This window comes from Nyctibius grandis, chromosome 6 (assembly GCF_013368605.1).
Source record: "Nyctibius grandis isolate bNycGra1 chromosome 6, bNycGra1.pri, whole genome shotgun sequence".
In the NCBI taxonomy this organism is placed as follows: domain Eukaryota; kingdom Metazoa; phylum Chordata; class Aves; order Nyctibiiformes; family Nyctibiidae; genus Nyctibius; species Nyctibius grandis.
In genome coordinates this window covers 61,099,006-61,117,193 of record NC_090663.1, presented here as the reverse complement: position 1 = coordinate 61,117,193, position 18,188 = coordinate 61,099,006, and the positions used below count along the sequence as shown (strand labels likewise).

General features: G+C 37.2%; 2 protein-coding genes across 9 annotated transcripts in view; one reads left to right on the top strand and one right to left on the bottom strand.

The window, feature by feature from the left end:
- AIMP1 (aminoacyl tRNA synthetase complex interacting multifunctional protein 1) overlaps window positions 1-3,764 on the bottom strand; it is a 36,438-nt gene extending 32,674 nt beyond the window's left edge. For 2 of the 3 annotated variants that reach the window (XM_068403509.1, XM_068403510.1), the window contains exon 1: window positions 3,714-3,762. In XM_068403509.1, coding sequence (XP_068259610.1) covers window positions 3,714-3,715 — 2 coding nt within the window. In that variant the 5' untranslated portion in view covers window positions 3,716-3,762. Of the gene's footprint in view, window positions 1-3,713 lie in introns of all 3 variants that reach the window. The other variant, XM_068403511.1, reaches the window with a different exon arrangement.
- Window positions 3,765-4,077: 313 nt separating this feature from the next.
- TBCK (TBC1 domain containing kinase) overlaps window positions 4,078-18,188 on the top strand; it is a 112,945-nt gene continuing 98,834 nt past the window's right edge. Inside the window, exons 1-5 of one of the 6 annotated variants that reach the window (XM_068403099.1) lie at window positions 4,078-4,117; window positions 4,549-4,668; window positions 8,189-8,230; window positions 10,333-10,567; window positions 13,027-13,099. In XM_068403099.1, the coding sequence (XP_068259200.1) occupies window positions 10,375-10,567; window positions 13,027-13,099 (266 nt within the window). In that variant the 5' untranslated portion in view covers window positions 4,078-4,117; window positions 4,549-4,668; window positions 8,189-8,230; window positions 10,333-10,374. Of the gene's footprint in view, window positions 4,220-4,548; window positions 4,669-8,188; window positions 8,231-9,910; window positions 9,988-10,332; window positions 10,568-13,026; window positions 13,100-18,188 lie in introns of those variants that run through there. The other 5 variants (XM_068403100.1, XM_068403096.1, XM_068403098.1 and 2 more) reach the window with 5 other exon arrangements.

The window sequence follows — 18,188 nt, the reverse complement described above, 5'->3', positions numbered from 1 at the left end:
CTGACCCCTCAGTTTTATCTGTATTGTCTAGCATTTGATATTCTTTATGTTTTAGGAAACACTCCCTTAGAAAAGACAAATGTGAATTAATTCATTCACATGGCAGCTGTGACATACAGCAATCAAACCATAACCAGAAAAGTTCAAAAATATTATGGTAGATACCAGATTTGTCTTTCTGCACACTTGATCGATCCTTCTTATGACAACTGCTTTACATTATTTTTATTATATAGATAATTCCCTGGTATGCTTATGGGGACTTGTAAAGTAGGTGGGATTTGTAGGCACCTGAGAGCTCAATTTTTCTTTTCACTCCTGGTCTAGACAGGTCTTGGATAACACATCTTTTATGTTGCATCTCAGTATATTTTTTTCTTGCCAATTCAAGATCTACTCTTCATTCTGATGCCATTATTTGAGTTCTTGTTCTCCAGAATGTACAAGCTACCTCTGCTGCTTCTTAGGGTTTTTTTCAGAAATGAACAGAGTAACATTACATCCATGAACTTATTTACTCTACTTTAATGGGGGCAGCTGCGAGGAAAAAAAAGGCTGAGAAACTGATACTTTTCTAATTCATTTCCATTGCTCATTAGTAAATCTACACAGAGCAGCAATTTTTGAAGTGGTCTGTTGATTCAGAAGGAAAACACGCAACCCACTGCAGCTGATCATTACCTTATGTTATCTCTTACTATCTTATAATACAAACTAGCACAGTTCTGTAGTATAAAATGTGCTGTATAATAAACATATAGAAATATTTTGAGGCATTTTTACAACATTTCCAGAAACCGTTTTTAAAGCTTCATGCCAACTGAAATTGGTGTACTGTATCTCAATATACTACAGACTAATACAAAACCAGTGTTATACTTTCCACTTTAGTCCTAATTTAGGAAACAACAACCCGCCCACACCCCCCCCAAAGTCACAATCAATCAGTTCTCTATGGAGTTTATGGAAGAAAAACAAACAAAAGATTAAGAGATAACTTGGAAACACTGATCAAATTATTGTGATGATGTATCACTTAAATTAGGAGTTCAGTGTGTCAAGGATATAGCATGACATTTCAGTGATAAACATTGCCGTTAAATATATGTATTTTAACATTTTCTAAATCAGGACTCTGTTCTTCAAAAATGTGATCGTACCAAGGATATTAAGCAGGCAACTTTAGAAAGAACAAAAGCAAGAAAAGGAAGCAATGCCACCAATACACCTTGCACGATGGAGCATTACTCACATGACATTTTATAGTTCTCTTTTCAGGAAAACATAATATTGTGAAACTTCCAGTAGAAAGTCAAAAACTCTAGTAGACTAGAATCCCTTGACTGATTTTCAGAAAGAATTTTATCATCATGAGTTGATTTAAAGGATTTTGCAAAGCATAAGAATTCCTAGGAGGTTGCTTGCTTCCCCTCATCATGGCATACAGTTAACTTCATTGCTAGTCATCTTGGATAACATATATAATTGAAATAACAATAATGCATTAAGCAGATTTCAGTCAAATGTATTTACGAGAAAAGCCGTTACAGAGAACATCGTCTAAATCAAAAGGATGAAAAAACATCCACGGGCTGTTTGGCCCTCCTTCCATGAAGGGGCCCTAGGTTAGCCTGCCATTGTTAAATTCATACGAAATCAGTTATGATGTCAAAGCAACTTCATCATACCTTTCTGCATTAAACTTTTATTTTTCAGATTGTTTTCCCACTCACATATGCTTCATGATCAGAAGCATCAAGTCTTCAAGGCTTTAGGCAACCTAAGAGTCCAATTATTTCCAGTCTGATGGACTATTTTCAGGTTTGCACAGATGTCCTTCTTTTAGCAAATATCCTTTTTCATTTGACACCATTCTCTCCACACTGTCCACCGTTTTCAGCTGGGGAATGAGAAATTGTTTCCCTCTCTATTTACTTTTAAAGGTGTAAAAGAAACAAATCACCGATAGCAATATATGGAAGATATGCACAAGTTTCATATTTACAACTGGAAAATGACATTCCAGAGACCAAATTTGCTGAAGATAGTTTTAAGAATCATTTTTACTTAAATCACCCTGCCTTCAACATTTTGCACCTTCAGGATTCAGTGCTGCTAAAAACATCAAAGCAACTCATCAATATATTTTTAAAAATTCTTTAAAGTCAAAGTTATCATAACAAAAATGTATTACTAATTTGCAATTGGGGAGAATATATTATGATGAAGCCATGTTGACAAGCAAAGACCCTGGAGGCTAGCTAAAAAAAATCCCAAACCAACCAATCAGCCAACCAAAAACTCCACTTTGCCAACTATTTGATTTGTCAAAGTTCTATTTGTTACTCATTTCTAAGGCCTTATCTCTTTTAATAATATCCCGTATTAATAATTCAGTTTCAGGACTTTGGTTTTATTTTACGGATTTTGGGCTCACTTTCCAACAGGTCTGCCAAATAATGTATTACTATTTAAACATAACTGGAGAATAATATAGTAAGTGAATGATAAGGACATACAAAAATGGGATGCTATATTTAACCACTACTGCCTCACCTTACTACAGATTTCATGATATCCTACAGATATCCTGAATCGCAAAACTATTTGTTAAAAGCAACGACTGTATTAAAAAAAAAAAAAAAATCTGAGTTAAAGAAACAGAAATAGCAGGAAATGCAAGGATTACTTATTTTACAGTAGTATTTTCTTCATTTTGCCAGCTGCTAAACCTAGCCAAAAAACACTTACTGATTAGCTCAAGATATACAGTACTTCAGGAACATTGCTGTATACTGGTTAGCTGTGCACTCACAGCGTAATCTAACAAGGAACAAATCATAACCTCATCTCAGTTATCCAATCCATGCATCCCTGTACAGAGTATGTGCCGTGTGTTAAATCTTGAAAGTATCCCTACTGACGGTGAACCAAATGCTTAGTTATACTCTGTTTTTCACTCACTGAAGTCTATGTGAATGCATAACAAACACACATACCATTTACCAAAACAGAGAAAGGATTTACTTTTCAATTAGTAGCAGCCGTTCCCATGCAAAGCTCAGTAGATACTCCGTGCCTGTACTTTCCAGGCTATTACAGCATTTTCTTCAACAGCCCGCCACTATGCCACTGCCAAACTGTCATTTCAGTGGATAGGCTGAATAAAGGAACGCAACTGATTTCAGAAAAACCACTACACGTGCATGCTTCCTCCTCACAAAGTGCGGTATCTGTATTTGCAATGCCACCCCACAGCTTCAGCACACACTACGCCCCGTGATTAAATCCCTTATATAAATTAAACAACAACGAACATAACGCTGTTTCCTCTAATTCGAGACACTCAGCCTGCCCCTCCGCTACAGGGGAATTCCTGTCAGAGGGACGACAGCGGCCTCCCTACGACCACCGCCATAGCACGCACCACTCCAGCCGTGTCCCACCCCGCCTCACCGCACCGGCAGCTCGAACCAAACTCGCAGGGCCCTGCTGAGCTCCGGCCTGCCCGCCCCACAGAGCTCGGCTCGGCCCGGCCCGGCCCGCGGGGGAGCCCCAGGGCATCAGACCGCCATGACGCAGCCCCCCAGCAGCGAGGGACAACCGAACCAAGCCACCCACGGGCGCACTGAGAGCACGCTGAGGGGGGCGAAGCCGCTCCCCCGTGTTGGAACCTGGCCGGGCCCCGCCAGGCCCCATCAAGAGGCACTCACATGAACCGAGCGGCCGCCACACACCTTCATCCGCTGAGGGGAAAAGGCCCTCTGCTACAGGCTGCCCTAGCGAGCGCCTGATGTTTATAAGAAGGCGCCTAGGAAAGCCTCTCCAACCCCAGCGAGCACTGTTTTTAAGGCCAAGGAGCTCAACATGCCCTTCTCGGAGTACTAGCAGAGTACACACACATACGGGGAAGAGAGGGAAAGCGTGTTAAACTCTTTTTTTTTTTTAAAGGCCCGAACAAAAAGAAAGCTCAGGCTTCGCGCAGGACGCCTCCGTGCCAGGGTCCTTCCGGCGGCCGGCGGGGTGGAGTGACGCCACGGAGCGGCGAGGGCGGGCGCGGGTGCTGGCGGGGCGAGCGGGGGCGGGGCGCGTAGCGGGGACGGCGGCGCTGGCGCAGGTATCCCTGACACCGGCACCAGCCCTAGCTCTCCCCTTCCGCCGTCGGGCCGTGCTCAGGCCGGCAGCCCCCGCTAAGGGAGCCCCTGCCGGTGGCCGTTGGGTAATGAGAGGGGCTGAGGGAGCGGCCGGGCTAGCGGGTGTGGCGGGAGCCAGGAGGGGCGGGGGCGCAGGGCGAGCGCTCCGCCGCAGCGCCGTGAGGTGCGCGGGGCCGGTCCGAGAGGCACCGCCGTGAGGTGCGCCAGGCCGGTTCGCGCCTTTTGAGGCTCGGTTTTGGGCTGCGAGCGCCGGCCGGCGTGTAGTGTCTCAGGGCTGGAGGGTCTGTGGTTGGCGTGCTTGTAGGGCCTTCCAGGTTACGAGAGTCGCCCGGGGCTACCGGCGTTTCTAGCAGTCACTTGGCAAACTGTTTAAAAATGTTTTCTCTTTTACTAGATTTGTTTCCTGAACAGCCGTGTGTAATGCATAAATCAAACGGTAGCAAACCCCATCTTTATGTGCATAGGGACACTGGCATAGCAGGACAGGCAGACAGCCTGTAACACTGATAAACAGGTAAAAGAAATAACAGGCTCGTAAAATAGAGAAATGTGACTAAAAGTCTATCCTGATCTATCAAAATTAGATTATATGTTTTCTTTATGCTATCCAAGTGTTGTAATTTTTTCCCACTAGCTAAATGTTCTAGCTGCAGATGTGAAACTTGAGATGTCAATGTCTGACTAACTCTTATGCTTGGCATTCAAAGTAGCAACATCTTAATCTAAGTAGAAACATTGTGAATGCTCCAAACACCACCAGTAACTCTTCTTATGCAAATACCTACATAGAATACAGAGGCTTTCATGTATGTATGATAAAAGTCTCCAAATACTACAGAGACAGAGCATTTTTTAATCTTTGCTGATGGCTTAGGTTTCATTTGAGTGGAGTGATGCCTTAATATTCCTACAAGAAAAAGGAAAGCAATTACTATTTAGCATTTTCATTAAATAACTCTTCAAATATTTGTTAGTTACCTGTGCCAAAACCACCATGATCCCTGTCTTATTTTTCCCCCAAATTTGTGTATTCATTGAAGACAAAATAATGACATTGGAGCCTTGTCAAAATCTGGTTTGTGTTTTCTGTTTATCTCAAGTAACAGTATTATAGTGAAAATTTTGGCACACTTATTTATTCTCTCTATTGCTGAATTGGTATAGCTGAAATCTGAAGCAAAGTATTTCTTTTCTGCACTGAATTTATTAGGTTTGACAGAATAACAATGTTAAAAAATATTATTTTTTTTAAGTACGCGTAATGTGTGTATTTTGTGTAATTATCTGCCCATGATTCCATAGTTACTCTTTACTTATAGGTAGAATACTTCTTACTTCAATGAATGTTAGGGAAGTTAGAAAATTTTGTAAAAGAGGACATTTTGATGTTGTGCCATAGGGGAAAACATTTGTTTAAACACAATAGTGCTTATGTTTAGATTTTTAAGCAATATTATGAAATCTCTGTAGTACAAGTGGTGTAGTTAGTAGATGTTTATACTGCAGATGAAAAAAGATTTCTGAGGTGAACTAAATTTAATCCACAGTCCCCTCACCCCCTGCAAAAATTAAGCTGATAAGTAAATATTTATTATTATCACAAAGCGAACGTGTCCCAGCTCATTCTTGTGATTGTCCTAACAAACTCTTGGGAGGCAAATCACAGTTTTGGTTTTTTTTTTGTGAAGTAGCAACACTGTAGCTAAAATTGCATCTTTTATTTCAGTTACTTTATCAACTTAGTAATTACTGCTGTTGCAACAGCAATGTTTTAAGACTTACTTAAGAGCAGAAGAAAAGGTATTTTGTGAAAGAATTTCTTCTTATGAAATGGCCTACTTTGTTGAAAATACTGTGATTTAATGAAGAACAGCGTAAGCACAGGATGTTCAGGCCACCTGCTCTCCTGAAATTGTTTTCATGCTTTAAAAATAGTTCAATAGCAGTACTGATTATAACTATGTTTTAATTCTGAAAAGCTGCCTTCATTAGGCAAGGGACATTTACACCTGAATACTCAGGAGGCATTCAAATAACTAGCCATTTCGCATTACTAACAGGTATTAGCACACAGCTAGTTGTCTTTATTTCTGCATGTGGACGCTTTAGAAACCATAGATGTCTTTCACAGGATGGATTCATTCAGGTTGGTCTGTTTGCATGTGCAATATTTGCTTCTGAGAATCAAATTTATATCTTTTGATTTTTTTTTTTTGTTTGAGGGCAAAGTTCTTAGTGTCCATTGACTCAATTGCCTTAGCACTGCTTCACTGGAAAAGTTGTAAATAATGGCTAGAAAATGCTAAATTCTGAAGAAAAAAATATTTGTTCTCTGAGAGCAGTAGGTATTCAGAGGAGCAACTAAGTTGCTCAGTAGATGAAGGGCTACCTTTTGTATTTTATTTCTCAGTGTTGGGCATGGAAAACTATCAAGTAAAAGATTATCATTAATTAATCTGAATATTAAATAAGAATATGTAAAGGTGTTCTGTTTGTGGTGGGTTAGTGTTTTTGTGTACTGTAAAGGTTTCTAAGGGGGACTTGGATGGAGGTAGTGGGTTAGGGAAGATCATTCAGAGGTGGGATACAAAACAGGCCACTTCTGGACTTCTAATCTTTATGACAGACCTATTTCACAGATGTGATAAACCGTCTCTCATATACAGAATAAATGGTGCTTTGGAAACAATGACTCAGTAATTTTAGCTTCGCTTCCTCTTCCGTCCTCACTGTTTTGGATTATCAGAATTGAATTTCCAGAATTCAATCCCAAAATTGAATTTGCCTTAACTGTTTCTGGTGTCAGTTTAAAATAACAAATATTTCTTTTTCTCTTCCTCTTTTTAGTTCGAAGTAATAGGGAAGTTCTGCAGGATAAAATTCATTCCTCCAAATCATAAAATTAATGCAATATATGTCTTTTCTATATAGAAAAAGTGAGTTTGAGGTGTAAAATCGTGTGTCTTGAACACAAGGAGGATGTGTAGCACTGTCTATGTTTATAGTTGTGCCAGACTTTGACATGGATTAAAAAAAAAACAAACCAAAAACCCTCAAAAAAACAAAACCTCACACAATTTAAAAATAGTTAGATAAGATCTTCTTTTTAGATGAATTTTTAAAATACGCATAACCCTTCTGTTTGAATTTAGAAATGTCAACAAGTTATTGGTATAATGACTAGGCTGAAATAATTTAGTTAAAAAAAACCCCTTTCACTTAAGCTGTAATGTGTGGCCCTCTTTAAAGGTGATGGAAGTACTAACTTTTTAGTTTTGGGGTTACTTGGTTTGTTTTTGAAGTCAGTCCCTGGAATTTATGGAAGTTGAGAGTTAAGGACAGAGATCAGAGTTTAGTTGTGAAGGTGACTATTGACAGAACTAGCTATTTTCTATCATCAGAGAGAATTTTTTTCATTGCTTTAGTGGATTCCACAGAATTAACTCTATAGTAAGAGAACTTGTTTTAATGCATACCTTTCAAAATTCTTTATTGATTCTTTTAGGTGGCTGACAGGAAAGATTGTTTGCTTTTCTCATGTTTTCCTTTTTGTCTGTGTGCTTCCTATCTAAAGGGAGTGAGTGATAAATCTGCAGTTGTCTAGTTGAAAGCATTGCAGGTAGTCTAATTCATCTGTGTAGGCCAAGTGATCTAGAGTACAAGAAAAGTTTAATCACTTAAAATTGTTATTGAATTGATGATATTTAACAATTCTTTTCATTAAAATTCCTTTCTGAATGTCAGCTGAATGCAGATACAATGTATTAGAGAAGTATTATCCAGCAGATTATTTTTCTACAGTAAAAATCAAAACATCTTATGTGAGTAAATATATTGTACGCTATGTATTTAACTTTTTAGAGACATAATACATCTCACTGTTTGGCATAATTTTACTCTTCCTCTCCTCAACTCTGATCATATTAACTTTTTTTATTTTAGAGCAATTGTTAGAGGACTGCTGTACCAAGCAAGATTATTCTCTAAATCAATATTTTTTTTCTTCATGGTTAATATATATTTTGTTTCTGAAGCAGGGTAGTTCATTTGGCAGACATGATGTTTTTCACAGGAAGGTGGGTCTTATTATAAATACACAGTTAAAGCTTTCCAATTGGAAATTGCTGCATGCCAATAAATCTTTGTGCTTGCACTCAGTCCAATTTATGTCTTTCCAATGGAATATTCTAACTGTAAATTGCATTGTTGGCATCCTAAAATAAATCACTTTCAAAAAGTATTAAATATTAATGAGATATGAAAGCATTGTATCTTTACAAATAAGACTTTTAATATGAAAATACTACTATAAAAACTCCAATGCTTAATGCTGTTTCAGATTTATTTTCTTTTTTAAGTTTGATTTCTTAATGCTGCACTGTATTATTTAAAACAGAAGGTACATTCCATAGTTTCCATTTATATAGACTTAGTAAATATGTTTGGTATATAAGGGTCTCTGTGCAACCTGTTATGGGGTCAGTCTTTCAATTAAGATTCACAAAAAAAAACTTAGTGGGTTTTTACTGGGAATTTTGTGTTGGGAACAAGGTTGTTCCATTAGAGAAAAAATAATTTTGAGACACTATTAAATGCTCTGTTTCTCCTGTGTGACTTTCTCATGAGAGAATAACTTTTCATGAAAGCAGCAAGTCAATGTTGGCTGAAAGAATAATTAAAAACTAGCACTTAGATTTGTTAGTGCTCTGCATAATCTTGTTCTACTTGGCTTTTGTTTCATGAAGCCCCTAAGATGATTAAAAATTATCACATCTGGTTTGAAAGAATTACATTGGTTTTATACTTTAAGCTTTTCGTATTATTTCTCTTATGGGCTTTAAATCCTGAGGATTCCTCCTCCATTTCTGGAGCAACTGCATATCTATTTCTACTCTTTAGAGCTTATAATTACTATTCTGTAGCAGACAAGAGAGTTGGATGTGCTTTCCAGATCAGTGGACTGTTTCTGTTGATTGCATACACAGATGCCTCCAGACTCTGTGCCATAATGTCTGTGGAATTGAAGCGAGCTGGATGCTACTCTTCTGCGTAGGCTCATTAATGAAGTTTTTTTTGGCCTCTTGTCCCATGTTGTGTGGAAGTGCCATCTACTTCACCATCACAGCTTCCAGACCAGAGCTCACTTAAGAGCATATAAACTTGGCCTTTTTATCTCTGTTTGTATATGTATCCTGATGTACAAATATGTATGTGCTATGGAAGTTAACATGTACAGAGGGCTAATACTGCCTAATGACAGTCTGTAGTGTCTTGAGTCACCATCTGGGTAATCCAGACATGAGCTGAGCAAAGGCTTGATTCAGTTTTTGGATTTTGGTACTTGTCGCCTCAGATTAAATTCTTAGTTAGCTAGCAAAAAGAGGTCAGGCAGCTTTATCTGAGACCCAGCTGAATGTGGAAGTGTCTGTTACTTGTGCGTGTTTTAGATTTTCATATTCTTGAATGGCATAAACAGTTATAGAAAAGTGCAGACAAAATGTTTAGTTCACACTGAATTGAAATGCATAGTTCAGAGGAGAGAGCTTGTTCCTGCTGGAGAGAAAATTGTCATGAAACTAAGTGCTCCTGGAACTAAATTGCAAGCTAATTTATTTCGCTCAACTGTCCCACAGAAATATTTAACATAGATTACTTACTGAATTTGTTATTGAGTCAGTGTGTGAGGCAGCAGTTTACCTATGGGTAGGAAAAGAAATGGCAGTAGGACAGAAGACTTAGTTCATAGCTCTAAATATTAGGAATGCTATAGTATATAGATGCTGGATTATCACTGAAGATGTGGTCATCTGGATCTGAGGCCTGCTGATACAAGGTGGTATTTTAGAAGAGGTTTTTTCTGTTTGGTGGCTTTACTGGTTTTTGAATGAACCACCTACTATATTGCAGTAGTCATCTGAAGATTGCTTGTATTAAAGCTTTTATCTGCTCCTAAAAATAGTTTTATTTGATTCTTAAATCTATGTTTAAAACTATCACTCTTTTTTTTTAATCTTTAAATGTAGTGTTTATGATGCAGCAGCACTGTATTATTATGCAAAAATGTTCCATTCTGCCATAACAGAGAAAAAACATTTTAATTAATAAACAACTCGTAAGCTGAGTCACAAGAATCCATATCTTTTGCAGATAATTTTTTACTCTGTGTTCTCTTTTTAAGGAACACAAATTGCTCTGAAGGACTTAAGATTGTGTGAAAAAGATGTTTCCTTTAAAAGACACTGAGATGGGTGCCTCCACCTTCTTCGCCTCATCTCTGCCACATGATATTTGTGGAAGTAATGGCCTTCCTCTAACACCTAACTCCATCAAAATTTTGGGAAGATTTCAAATCCTTAAAACAATCACCCATCCCAGGCTTTGCCAGTACGTTGACATTACCAGAGGTAAACATGGTGAGTATCTTTTTAAGAAGGAAATTTTATGCATGGTTACAGTCATATTTTTGTGACAATATATCTAAAGGTGACTAAGCAGAATATTGCCTTTATAGCACCAGAAAGTTTTTCAGTCTCAAAATGACTGTATGCCTTTGCTGTGACTGGCAGTACTGGTACTTTTGTTTATAGAGTCAAGGCAGAGGTTAGTTGTTTGTCCTCTTTTGTTATATGTTATGGTAACTGATAAAAGCTAAGAACTTTTTTCTTTTTATACCTCACTGTAAAATTCTTTTACTCAATTGCTGTGCCGTGTCTTTGTGTGGGACATTGAAATACATGTATTTTTGATGCTGACCTCCTACACCCGTGTTGTAATCTTGTGAACATTTTCACGTGATGGCTGGGTTTCTTCTATTTGATTTGCAACTGTTCTTGTCTCAGTTATCTCGTGTCTTGGCTGCAAGCTTCCTTTTTTTTTTTTATTCTAGCTCTTTAAGATCTCTCCCACTAACAATTACTTCATTCTAGTACAGATAAAAGTTACTAAAAAAATTATATCACACTTAGTTCAAATAAAGCTTCACTTGTTTTTTTCTGCTCCAGATGATCTCATTCTGTTGCAAGCTCAGCAGGAGTACAGCATTTAATTTCCACAAAAAGGCTGCAACACCTGTGACAATTTAAGTGGTTGCCACCTTTAACTTTTAAATCTCCAATCTTCCCATATAAAAGTGCATTGTATATATTTGTTTGATTAGCTACAGGGTCTCATAAAGTAGAGCAAGTAATTTTTTCCCCTTTAGAATGCCATATGATAGGATGTTTCAGATTTTTAGAAAATGAGGATATTGCTGAATCCAAACACTTAAGTATTCCACGGAGTGGAGTCTTCTTTGTGCATTTTCCTTTGCTCAAACGTGTAAATTTTTCATTTTTTGCAGTCAGGAGATCTAGAAAGTTTATTTATTTTCATCTTGTTTTCACTAGTACCTCTTGAAACAGAAACTGTGATTTTCTTACAATACTGTTTGGGATGAAAGGTTAAGAAACATTAGCTAACATAACATTTAGTAAATAAAAGTTATGGTTAAATAGGAGAACATGGCCTTTTTGTCAATGAAGAGTCAATGACATGAAGGTTTATGAGTGTGTATAAATATGAAGGAGAAAATATCGTTTGATAATTGAAGTAACTTGAAGAATAGCAAATAAAATGTCTAACCATGAAGTCAGGAGACTGTTCTGTTCCTAGTGGTTGGAATTGCAGTTTATCACTTGCAAATAATATGGCAAATTTGGTGGCAAATTTTATCAGTCTAATACTGACAGAATTTGTCACTTGTCAATCCTATGCATAGTGATTTAATATTATTTCTCTTGCAAATGTCAGTTTCTACCCTTACAGAGAAATATGAAAGCAGACTAGGAAAACAATGCAAAAAAATTAGATGTATGCATTCCCCCCAAAAGACTCTCGAAAGGGGAATATAAACATAATAGAAAAACATTCCAACTGAAATATTTTTTTTGTAAAATTAAACTACATGTAAATCTTTGCTAGCATTGCAGAAGGCAATCCCAGAATTTTTTCTTCCAAAGAAAACTTAAGTGGTCCTTTGATTTCAAAAAGGAGAAACAAAGAGTTGAGCAACAAGCATTCCAGCTTTAATGTGATGACTTTTATTCCTCAAAGTATTTTCCATCTTTATCTTACTGTAACAGTCATCTTATAAAAGTATGTTTGAAATAGTTTAGTTTGCTTTGATTTTGAGTCTGAACATTCACTACTAGCTGTTCTATGAGTAGTGGAAGTAGCAAAACCTAGCTGCTTTAAGAGTTATTTCTCACCCCCATGTAACATTTTACACCATTGTCTTTTCCTACTTTATAATTGCTGTCTTCAGTGCAACAATTGTTTTGTCTTTTCCTCTGTATTCAGAGCGAGCCTATCAATCTTCAGAACATGTGGGACCCCAGCAAGTCCTATAGCTATTTGTTGGGCAAGAGGTATTAGCGCTAGTAATATGCTAGTTGGCCCATCAGGACTAAAACTTCTGTGCTTGCTCTGAGTCCCTTTTCTCAAACTTGGTTTTACTTTGAGTCTCTCTCTCTCTCATCAGCCTAGCCAGAGATTTCTGTAAATTTGTAGATGCTTATCTTCTTCAAGACCTCTATTCTTAAGTCAAATCTGACTGACATTGGCTGAGGGGTTCAACATTTATTAGGAGGTTAGTGGATAGATGGACTGACAGTGCTTTGCATGAGGAAACAGAAAAGATGATCTGCTGTATCTCATAAATGCAAATGGTGGTGATATCCACTTGTACATCTTTAACATTTAATTATGTGTAATTTTCCATACAATGTATATCAAAATACTTTAACATCTGCCAAATAGGTAGACTGAGAAGTCTGTACTCCCATTGTCTCATTTGGATTCTATTCCTCTTATACTTCCTTTTTTTTTCAATTAGAGAGACTGGTTGTGGCAGCTGAACACTGTGAAAAGAGTCTGGAAGATTTGCTCCGAGAAAGAAAGCCAGTCAGGTAAGGTGTCAAGCTAAACTCAAATCCACTCACCATAATTTCATATATCATCTGTGGCAAAGTCCTGACCCTTTTTTCAACTTTTACTGCTTTAGATAAATTTCACTTTGTTAAAGTTTAACCTAAAGACATTGTTTATCAGATAAACACATGCCTGAAAGAGGGAGTACTTATTTCCCCATGATTCTAAAAGCTAGAAGAGTTGTGGGGAACTTGCTTACAACTGAAGTACTTTGTAACTCGTAAAATCCTGTTTATCTTATAATAGTAGTTTTGGGTTTTCTTTTTAAAAATAAAATCAGACCTATGACAGGATGAGTATCTTCCTAAGAGTTAATATGAAGATTGTACATGTAGCAGATGATGAAATACAACTTTCACTAGAAAGGACAGAATTTGGTACATGTTTTTCATATGCAGAAATGGATTAATTTATTAACTAGAAAGGGGACAGGATATCAGATACATATGCCAGGGTGTTAAAAAGTGATTTGAATTCAGGTTAATATAGTCACTTCAGCAAGGCTTTGGTCAAAACCAAGTCCAAAGACTGGATGTCAAGAATATTTGGTTTCATACTAGGATGTATAGAATAATTGAGCTGTATCTTTAAAGAAGCAAGCAGACAAACAAAATCCCCATCACACTTGCTGCTAAAAGTGTTAACTGTAATTTTAAAGTCTATCACTATTACCTTTGGAGCAAAGAAGTGGTTTCTTGTCCTAAAGAATATGTAACACAGAAAATGTGAAGAGTGGAAGAAGAGACACATTATTTCCATTTGGGATAGCAAGGTGTTGTAGGCTAACGTGTTATTTCCAGAACACACAAATATATAGATATAAAACACATTTAGAGAAATGCAAAGTCTCTTCATTCTAGTTTCTGAAAAGTTTATAGTGAGCATTAGATTTCATCTCTCTTAAATCAGTAAAATAATTGAGAAATTTTTGTGTGTCTTCCCGGTTAACATTAGGCATCTCAGGTGGGCTGTGTTCGATAAGGTACTATCTAGATAGGCTTCCTGTGACTCATCCCAAATTAGATTTGTATAAAGGGGGTAGTACTGGAGCTCTAGCCTTTTGAGCCTTGCAACCCCAAATAGGATGCTAACAATGTTTTCTGGCAGAGATAAATCTAAATGCAAAATGCCATGTGCCTGTGTGTTAGCTTTTTGTGAACTTAAGCTTGTACGACACTATGTGTTGTAGAGGACTATAGCTTGAGGAATGTTAGGCAAATAAGTCTTCCATTTTTTTCTTAAGATAGAGAGTATTTAGGTATAAAGGGCTTTTCATGTGTGATATATATTACAACCCTTCAAACAGTTTTGCATCAGGTTCCTATTGTGTGAACTTCCAGAAATAGTTGAAGCATCAGAAGCTCTTTTTTTTTCCTTTTTCGTTCAGCTCTCACTTTGTCTCTCTTTGAACATGTGTGTCTTAGTGTCAGATGAGAAGCAGCTCAGATTGTCTGCTGCCTCTTGACTGTTTTTGAAAAAGCAAGCATGTAGCCATTTTAATTTGCTTTGGATTGCTTGATACAGTATACTTACATAGATTTTCTGACAACTTCTGTTGCAATTTAATCCTGCAGCCTTAGAATTGCAAGGGGCAAGGTGTCCTTTTCTGAGGGGAAAAAAAAGTTGTATTTATCTATCATAATTCTATAAACAAAACTTTCTCAAATAACAGTTGTGATCTGTATGCACATCCATTATGCCCCTCTATACTAGCATATGTTCTGTAGCATCGAGAAAGGATTTTTTTTTTTTTTTTGAGACCTTTTTAGATAGTTTGCTAAGGTATGCAACTTTGGGGTTTTGACATGCTGAGAGAACTTACTTGGTTTGTGACAGTTACCTCAGCTATTTGGGCTGTGGCTCTGTTGAGAGTAGATGCATAAAGCCTGGCTTTATTTTTCTCGCTTGGCTTCAGAGAGTTTTTACTGAAATAAGTTGTTCTACTATCTGATCTTTATTTTAATGAGCCGATCGGGATTCCTTCAGGAAGTTGTAACACCCGAGGTATAGGTCTAAAATGTTCAAAGCTTTAAGAGACATTAGTGATTCATCTACTGTAAATTACAGCTTCTGCAGTAGTAGCTAAAAGATAAATTATGTTTACTTCAAATGAAGTTTCTTGCAAGACTGACATTTTCCCCCTACTTCTATTTTTTTTAATGAAAACAGACATTTTTGGTTCTTACATGAGACTCATAAATTTCCAGAAATAACTTGGATGAACTAATTCCCAGTTATTGGTTATGTGATCTGTCTATATCCATTACCTTTGGAGGGAAGTATTTGGCTTTTTCCATGTATTCTGATTGTATTGGTCAATGATAGTGTAGCTGGTTACATATCTGCAGTTGATGTATATGCTATTGCAATTAATTTTATAAACTGTTTATGGAATGCAAGAAGCTGCCCTTCTGGTTTCTAGATTAATTTTCCTTACGCCTGCCAGTAACCTAAGTCCTTTGCACCTGTACCACAAGCTGATGTAAAATCAGCAGGAAATCTTCTATTATGTTAGTGCTGAAATTCAAGACATTACATTGTGGACTGTCTGTCTTTCCATACATACTGGAAAATGGGCCATACAGCTGTTTGGTAGTTACTTAGAGTTAATCTTTCCTGAAGTCATGCATCAAGTGTAGCATACATTCCTTAATATATATGAATTGTGTTAAAAAAAAAGAAATGCAGCAGAGTTCTTTGTTCAATTAACTTCAGTTTCACCAAGTTTTCTAACTCTAATGAATTGGTTGCACATAGGGGCCGAATACTGGAAATTAGAGCTCTAACCATTTACCTTACCTGGTCTGTCACAGTGCAGTAAGTCATTTTACTGAGCATAGCACCAAAAGTTTTCTAGAACTTGGATTTGTGATATATTCAAGAATTCATTCATTACCTAGCAAGACTGTGACAGCAGTCTCCAGGAATTACAAAGGTGCTTGGTCATTGTCCTCAAAATTAACATGCTCAACTTCACTCTCAAAGGGTAGTGCAAGGCAGTGTTTGATAATTTATGGCCAGGTTATTTTCTCTTCTGAGTGATGCATATTTGGGATCCTAGAAGGAGCATGTGCTGCTGTTAGAACTCGGCCAGGTAAATTTCAAGAACACTCAAATTGGATGAAATAGGTTGGCTCTTTGCAATTCTTACTGTAGCTAACCAGAGGCAGAAGAGGAATTTAATACAGCTCTTTAGTTCTTTTTGTGTTGTGTTCAGGGGATAGTCATGTGGACATCATAACTACAACTAATGCTTCTAAAAGTGACATTAATTCCAATTTTCTTTACTGTGCTCCCACAGGGCATCACAATAACAGCAGGGGAGCTCTTTTGGAGTTATGTACCACAGGGAACTCTGGCTGCAACCATAGATAAGAGTTTTAGGATAGAGTAGGATAAGAATTTTAGGCATTGATGTCCCATTTTTTTACCAGACCAATCTCCATTGTCCTCTGTGTGAGAGACAGTAGTCTGGGTCATTGTTTCCTGTTTATTTATTCCCGATTTATTGTCCTGTTTGTTGTTACTCTGAGTCAGAGAACGTATGCACTTACTTTTAGGTTGTAACAGTCACATTAGTGCAAAATCAGCTCTCTGAAGTATGTTCAGGAGTCAGTTAAATTTTTTAAAGGGCTAGGAATTTATGTACACAGTCAAGCAAAGATAGTAAATACCTGATTTAAGCTCGTAATAGTTAACTGCTGTTCAGAGACTTGAAAATGTGTCTTGATCTGGCTGTCTTTCTCTGTGTCTTGTGCATGCAAGGATTTTTTTTTTTTTTTTGTGAATGAATTGAAGATAAGTCAAAAAATTACGGTGGGTAGAAGTTTTGTACTTCAGCAGTCTCACTAAGGGTAGTTTTCGTGATTGTGGCAGTCAAAATTTTACCAGAGTTTCAAAGTTGCTAGTTATTTTAGCACTGTTGATACCACAGACCAGAATGTAAGACATGAATTTATTTTTGAGGTTCTCCATCTTTTAAACACATTTACAACTACTCTTTTGGGATACCTTTTCCAGACAGTGTTAAAGGAGTTATTTTCTCTGCTCCTGTGCTGTTATAATAGGAGTTGTGAGCTTTTCCTTTTCTGTGACGCTTGAAATGTGTTTCTTCTTTGAAGCAGTTGGTCTGCACTTGTATTCATAATAATAAAAATGCCAGCAAACACTGACATTCAGCAGACTTTTGGCACCTACAATAGGGTTTCTGGATTGGTCTTCAATTTGTGGCTTGGGCAGTCTAAGCCTATTCCTTTCTTCAATAAAATATAGTTGTCATATATTTTGAAAGTCATGGTTTTGAAAAATTACCAGTGAACCATCAGAGATACAAGGTATAGTTTGTTATACATGGAACATTTGATGGGAAGCAGACTGTGTCTGCAGCTGTTTACTAGTTTGGAGAAAACATGATCTGACTGATTCGGATGAGTACATTTTATTTGGCTGTATTAAACAGTTCTCCACTCATTGATTGGATTAGATTTCTTTATGCCATCCTTGCTGTTAATGTGCTTTTGGCAAACTTGAAGTGAAACTGCGTTACAGAAGAGATTATTAGATGAGGGAAAAAAACAATTTCTGAGTAGCCAGAGATTCTTCAAAAATATTGTAAGACAGGTGCAAGTCATCAAAAGGCTGAAGGCTTTACATGATTTGACTTGAGCTGCATATGAGCAGAACTTCAAGGGCTGAGTGTATTCTGCTTTGAATCAAGCCTGTGTTGGAATTTCACATGAGAAATCCATATGTCATAATGAGGCTGCATTTAGCAAGGATAAATGATGTATTAAAATGAAGTAGCATTAATAAACAAACTTAAAATTGTTTTTTTCCTAAGCATGTGTGAGTGTCTGTAGTTTGGGCGTTTAGTGTCTGTAGAGTTTTTCTTTAGTTTCTTGCCAATGCTTTACTTCTAAAGCTATGATGAAAGATTAGCCGTTAGTCCAGACTTGTTTATATGTTGCCCAATGATGCTTTTCTTCATATAGGAATAGTTTTTTATTTCTGTAAGTAATTTTTAGTCTGACTGGAAGTCTTCCTGTAGCATTCCTTTTAGCATAGGTT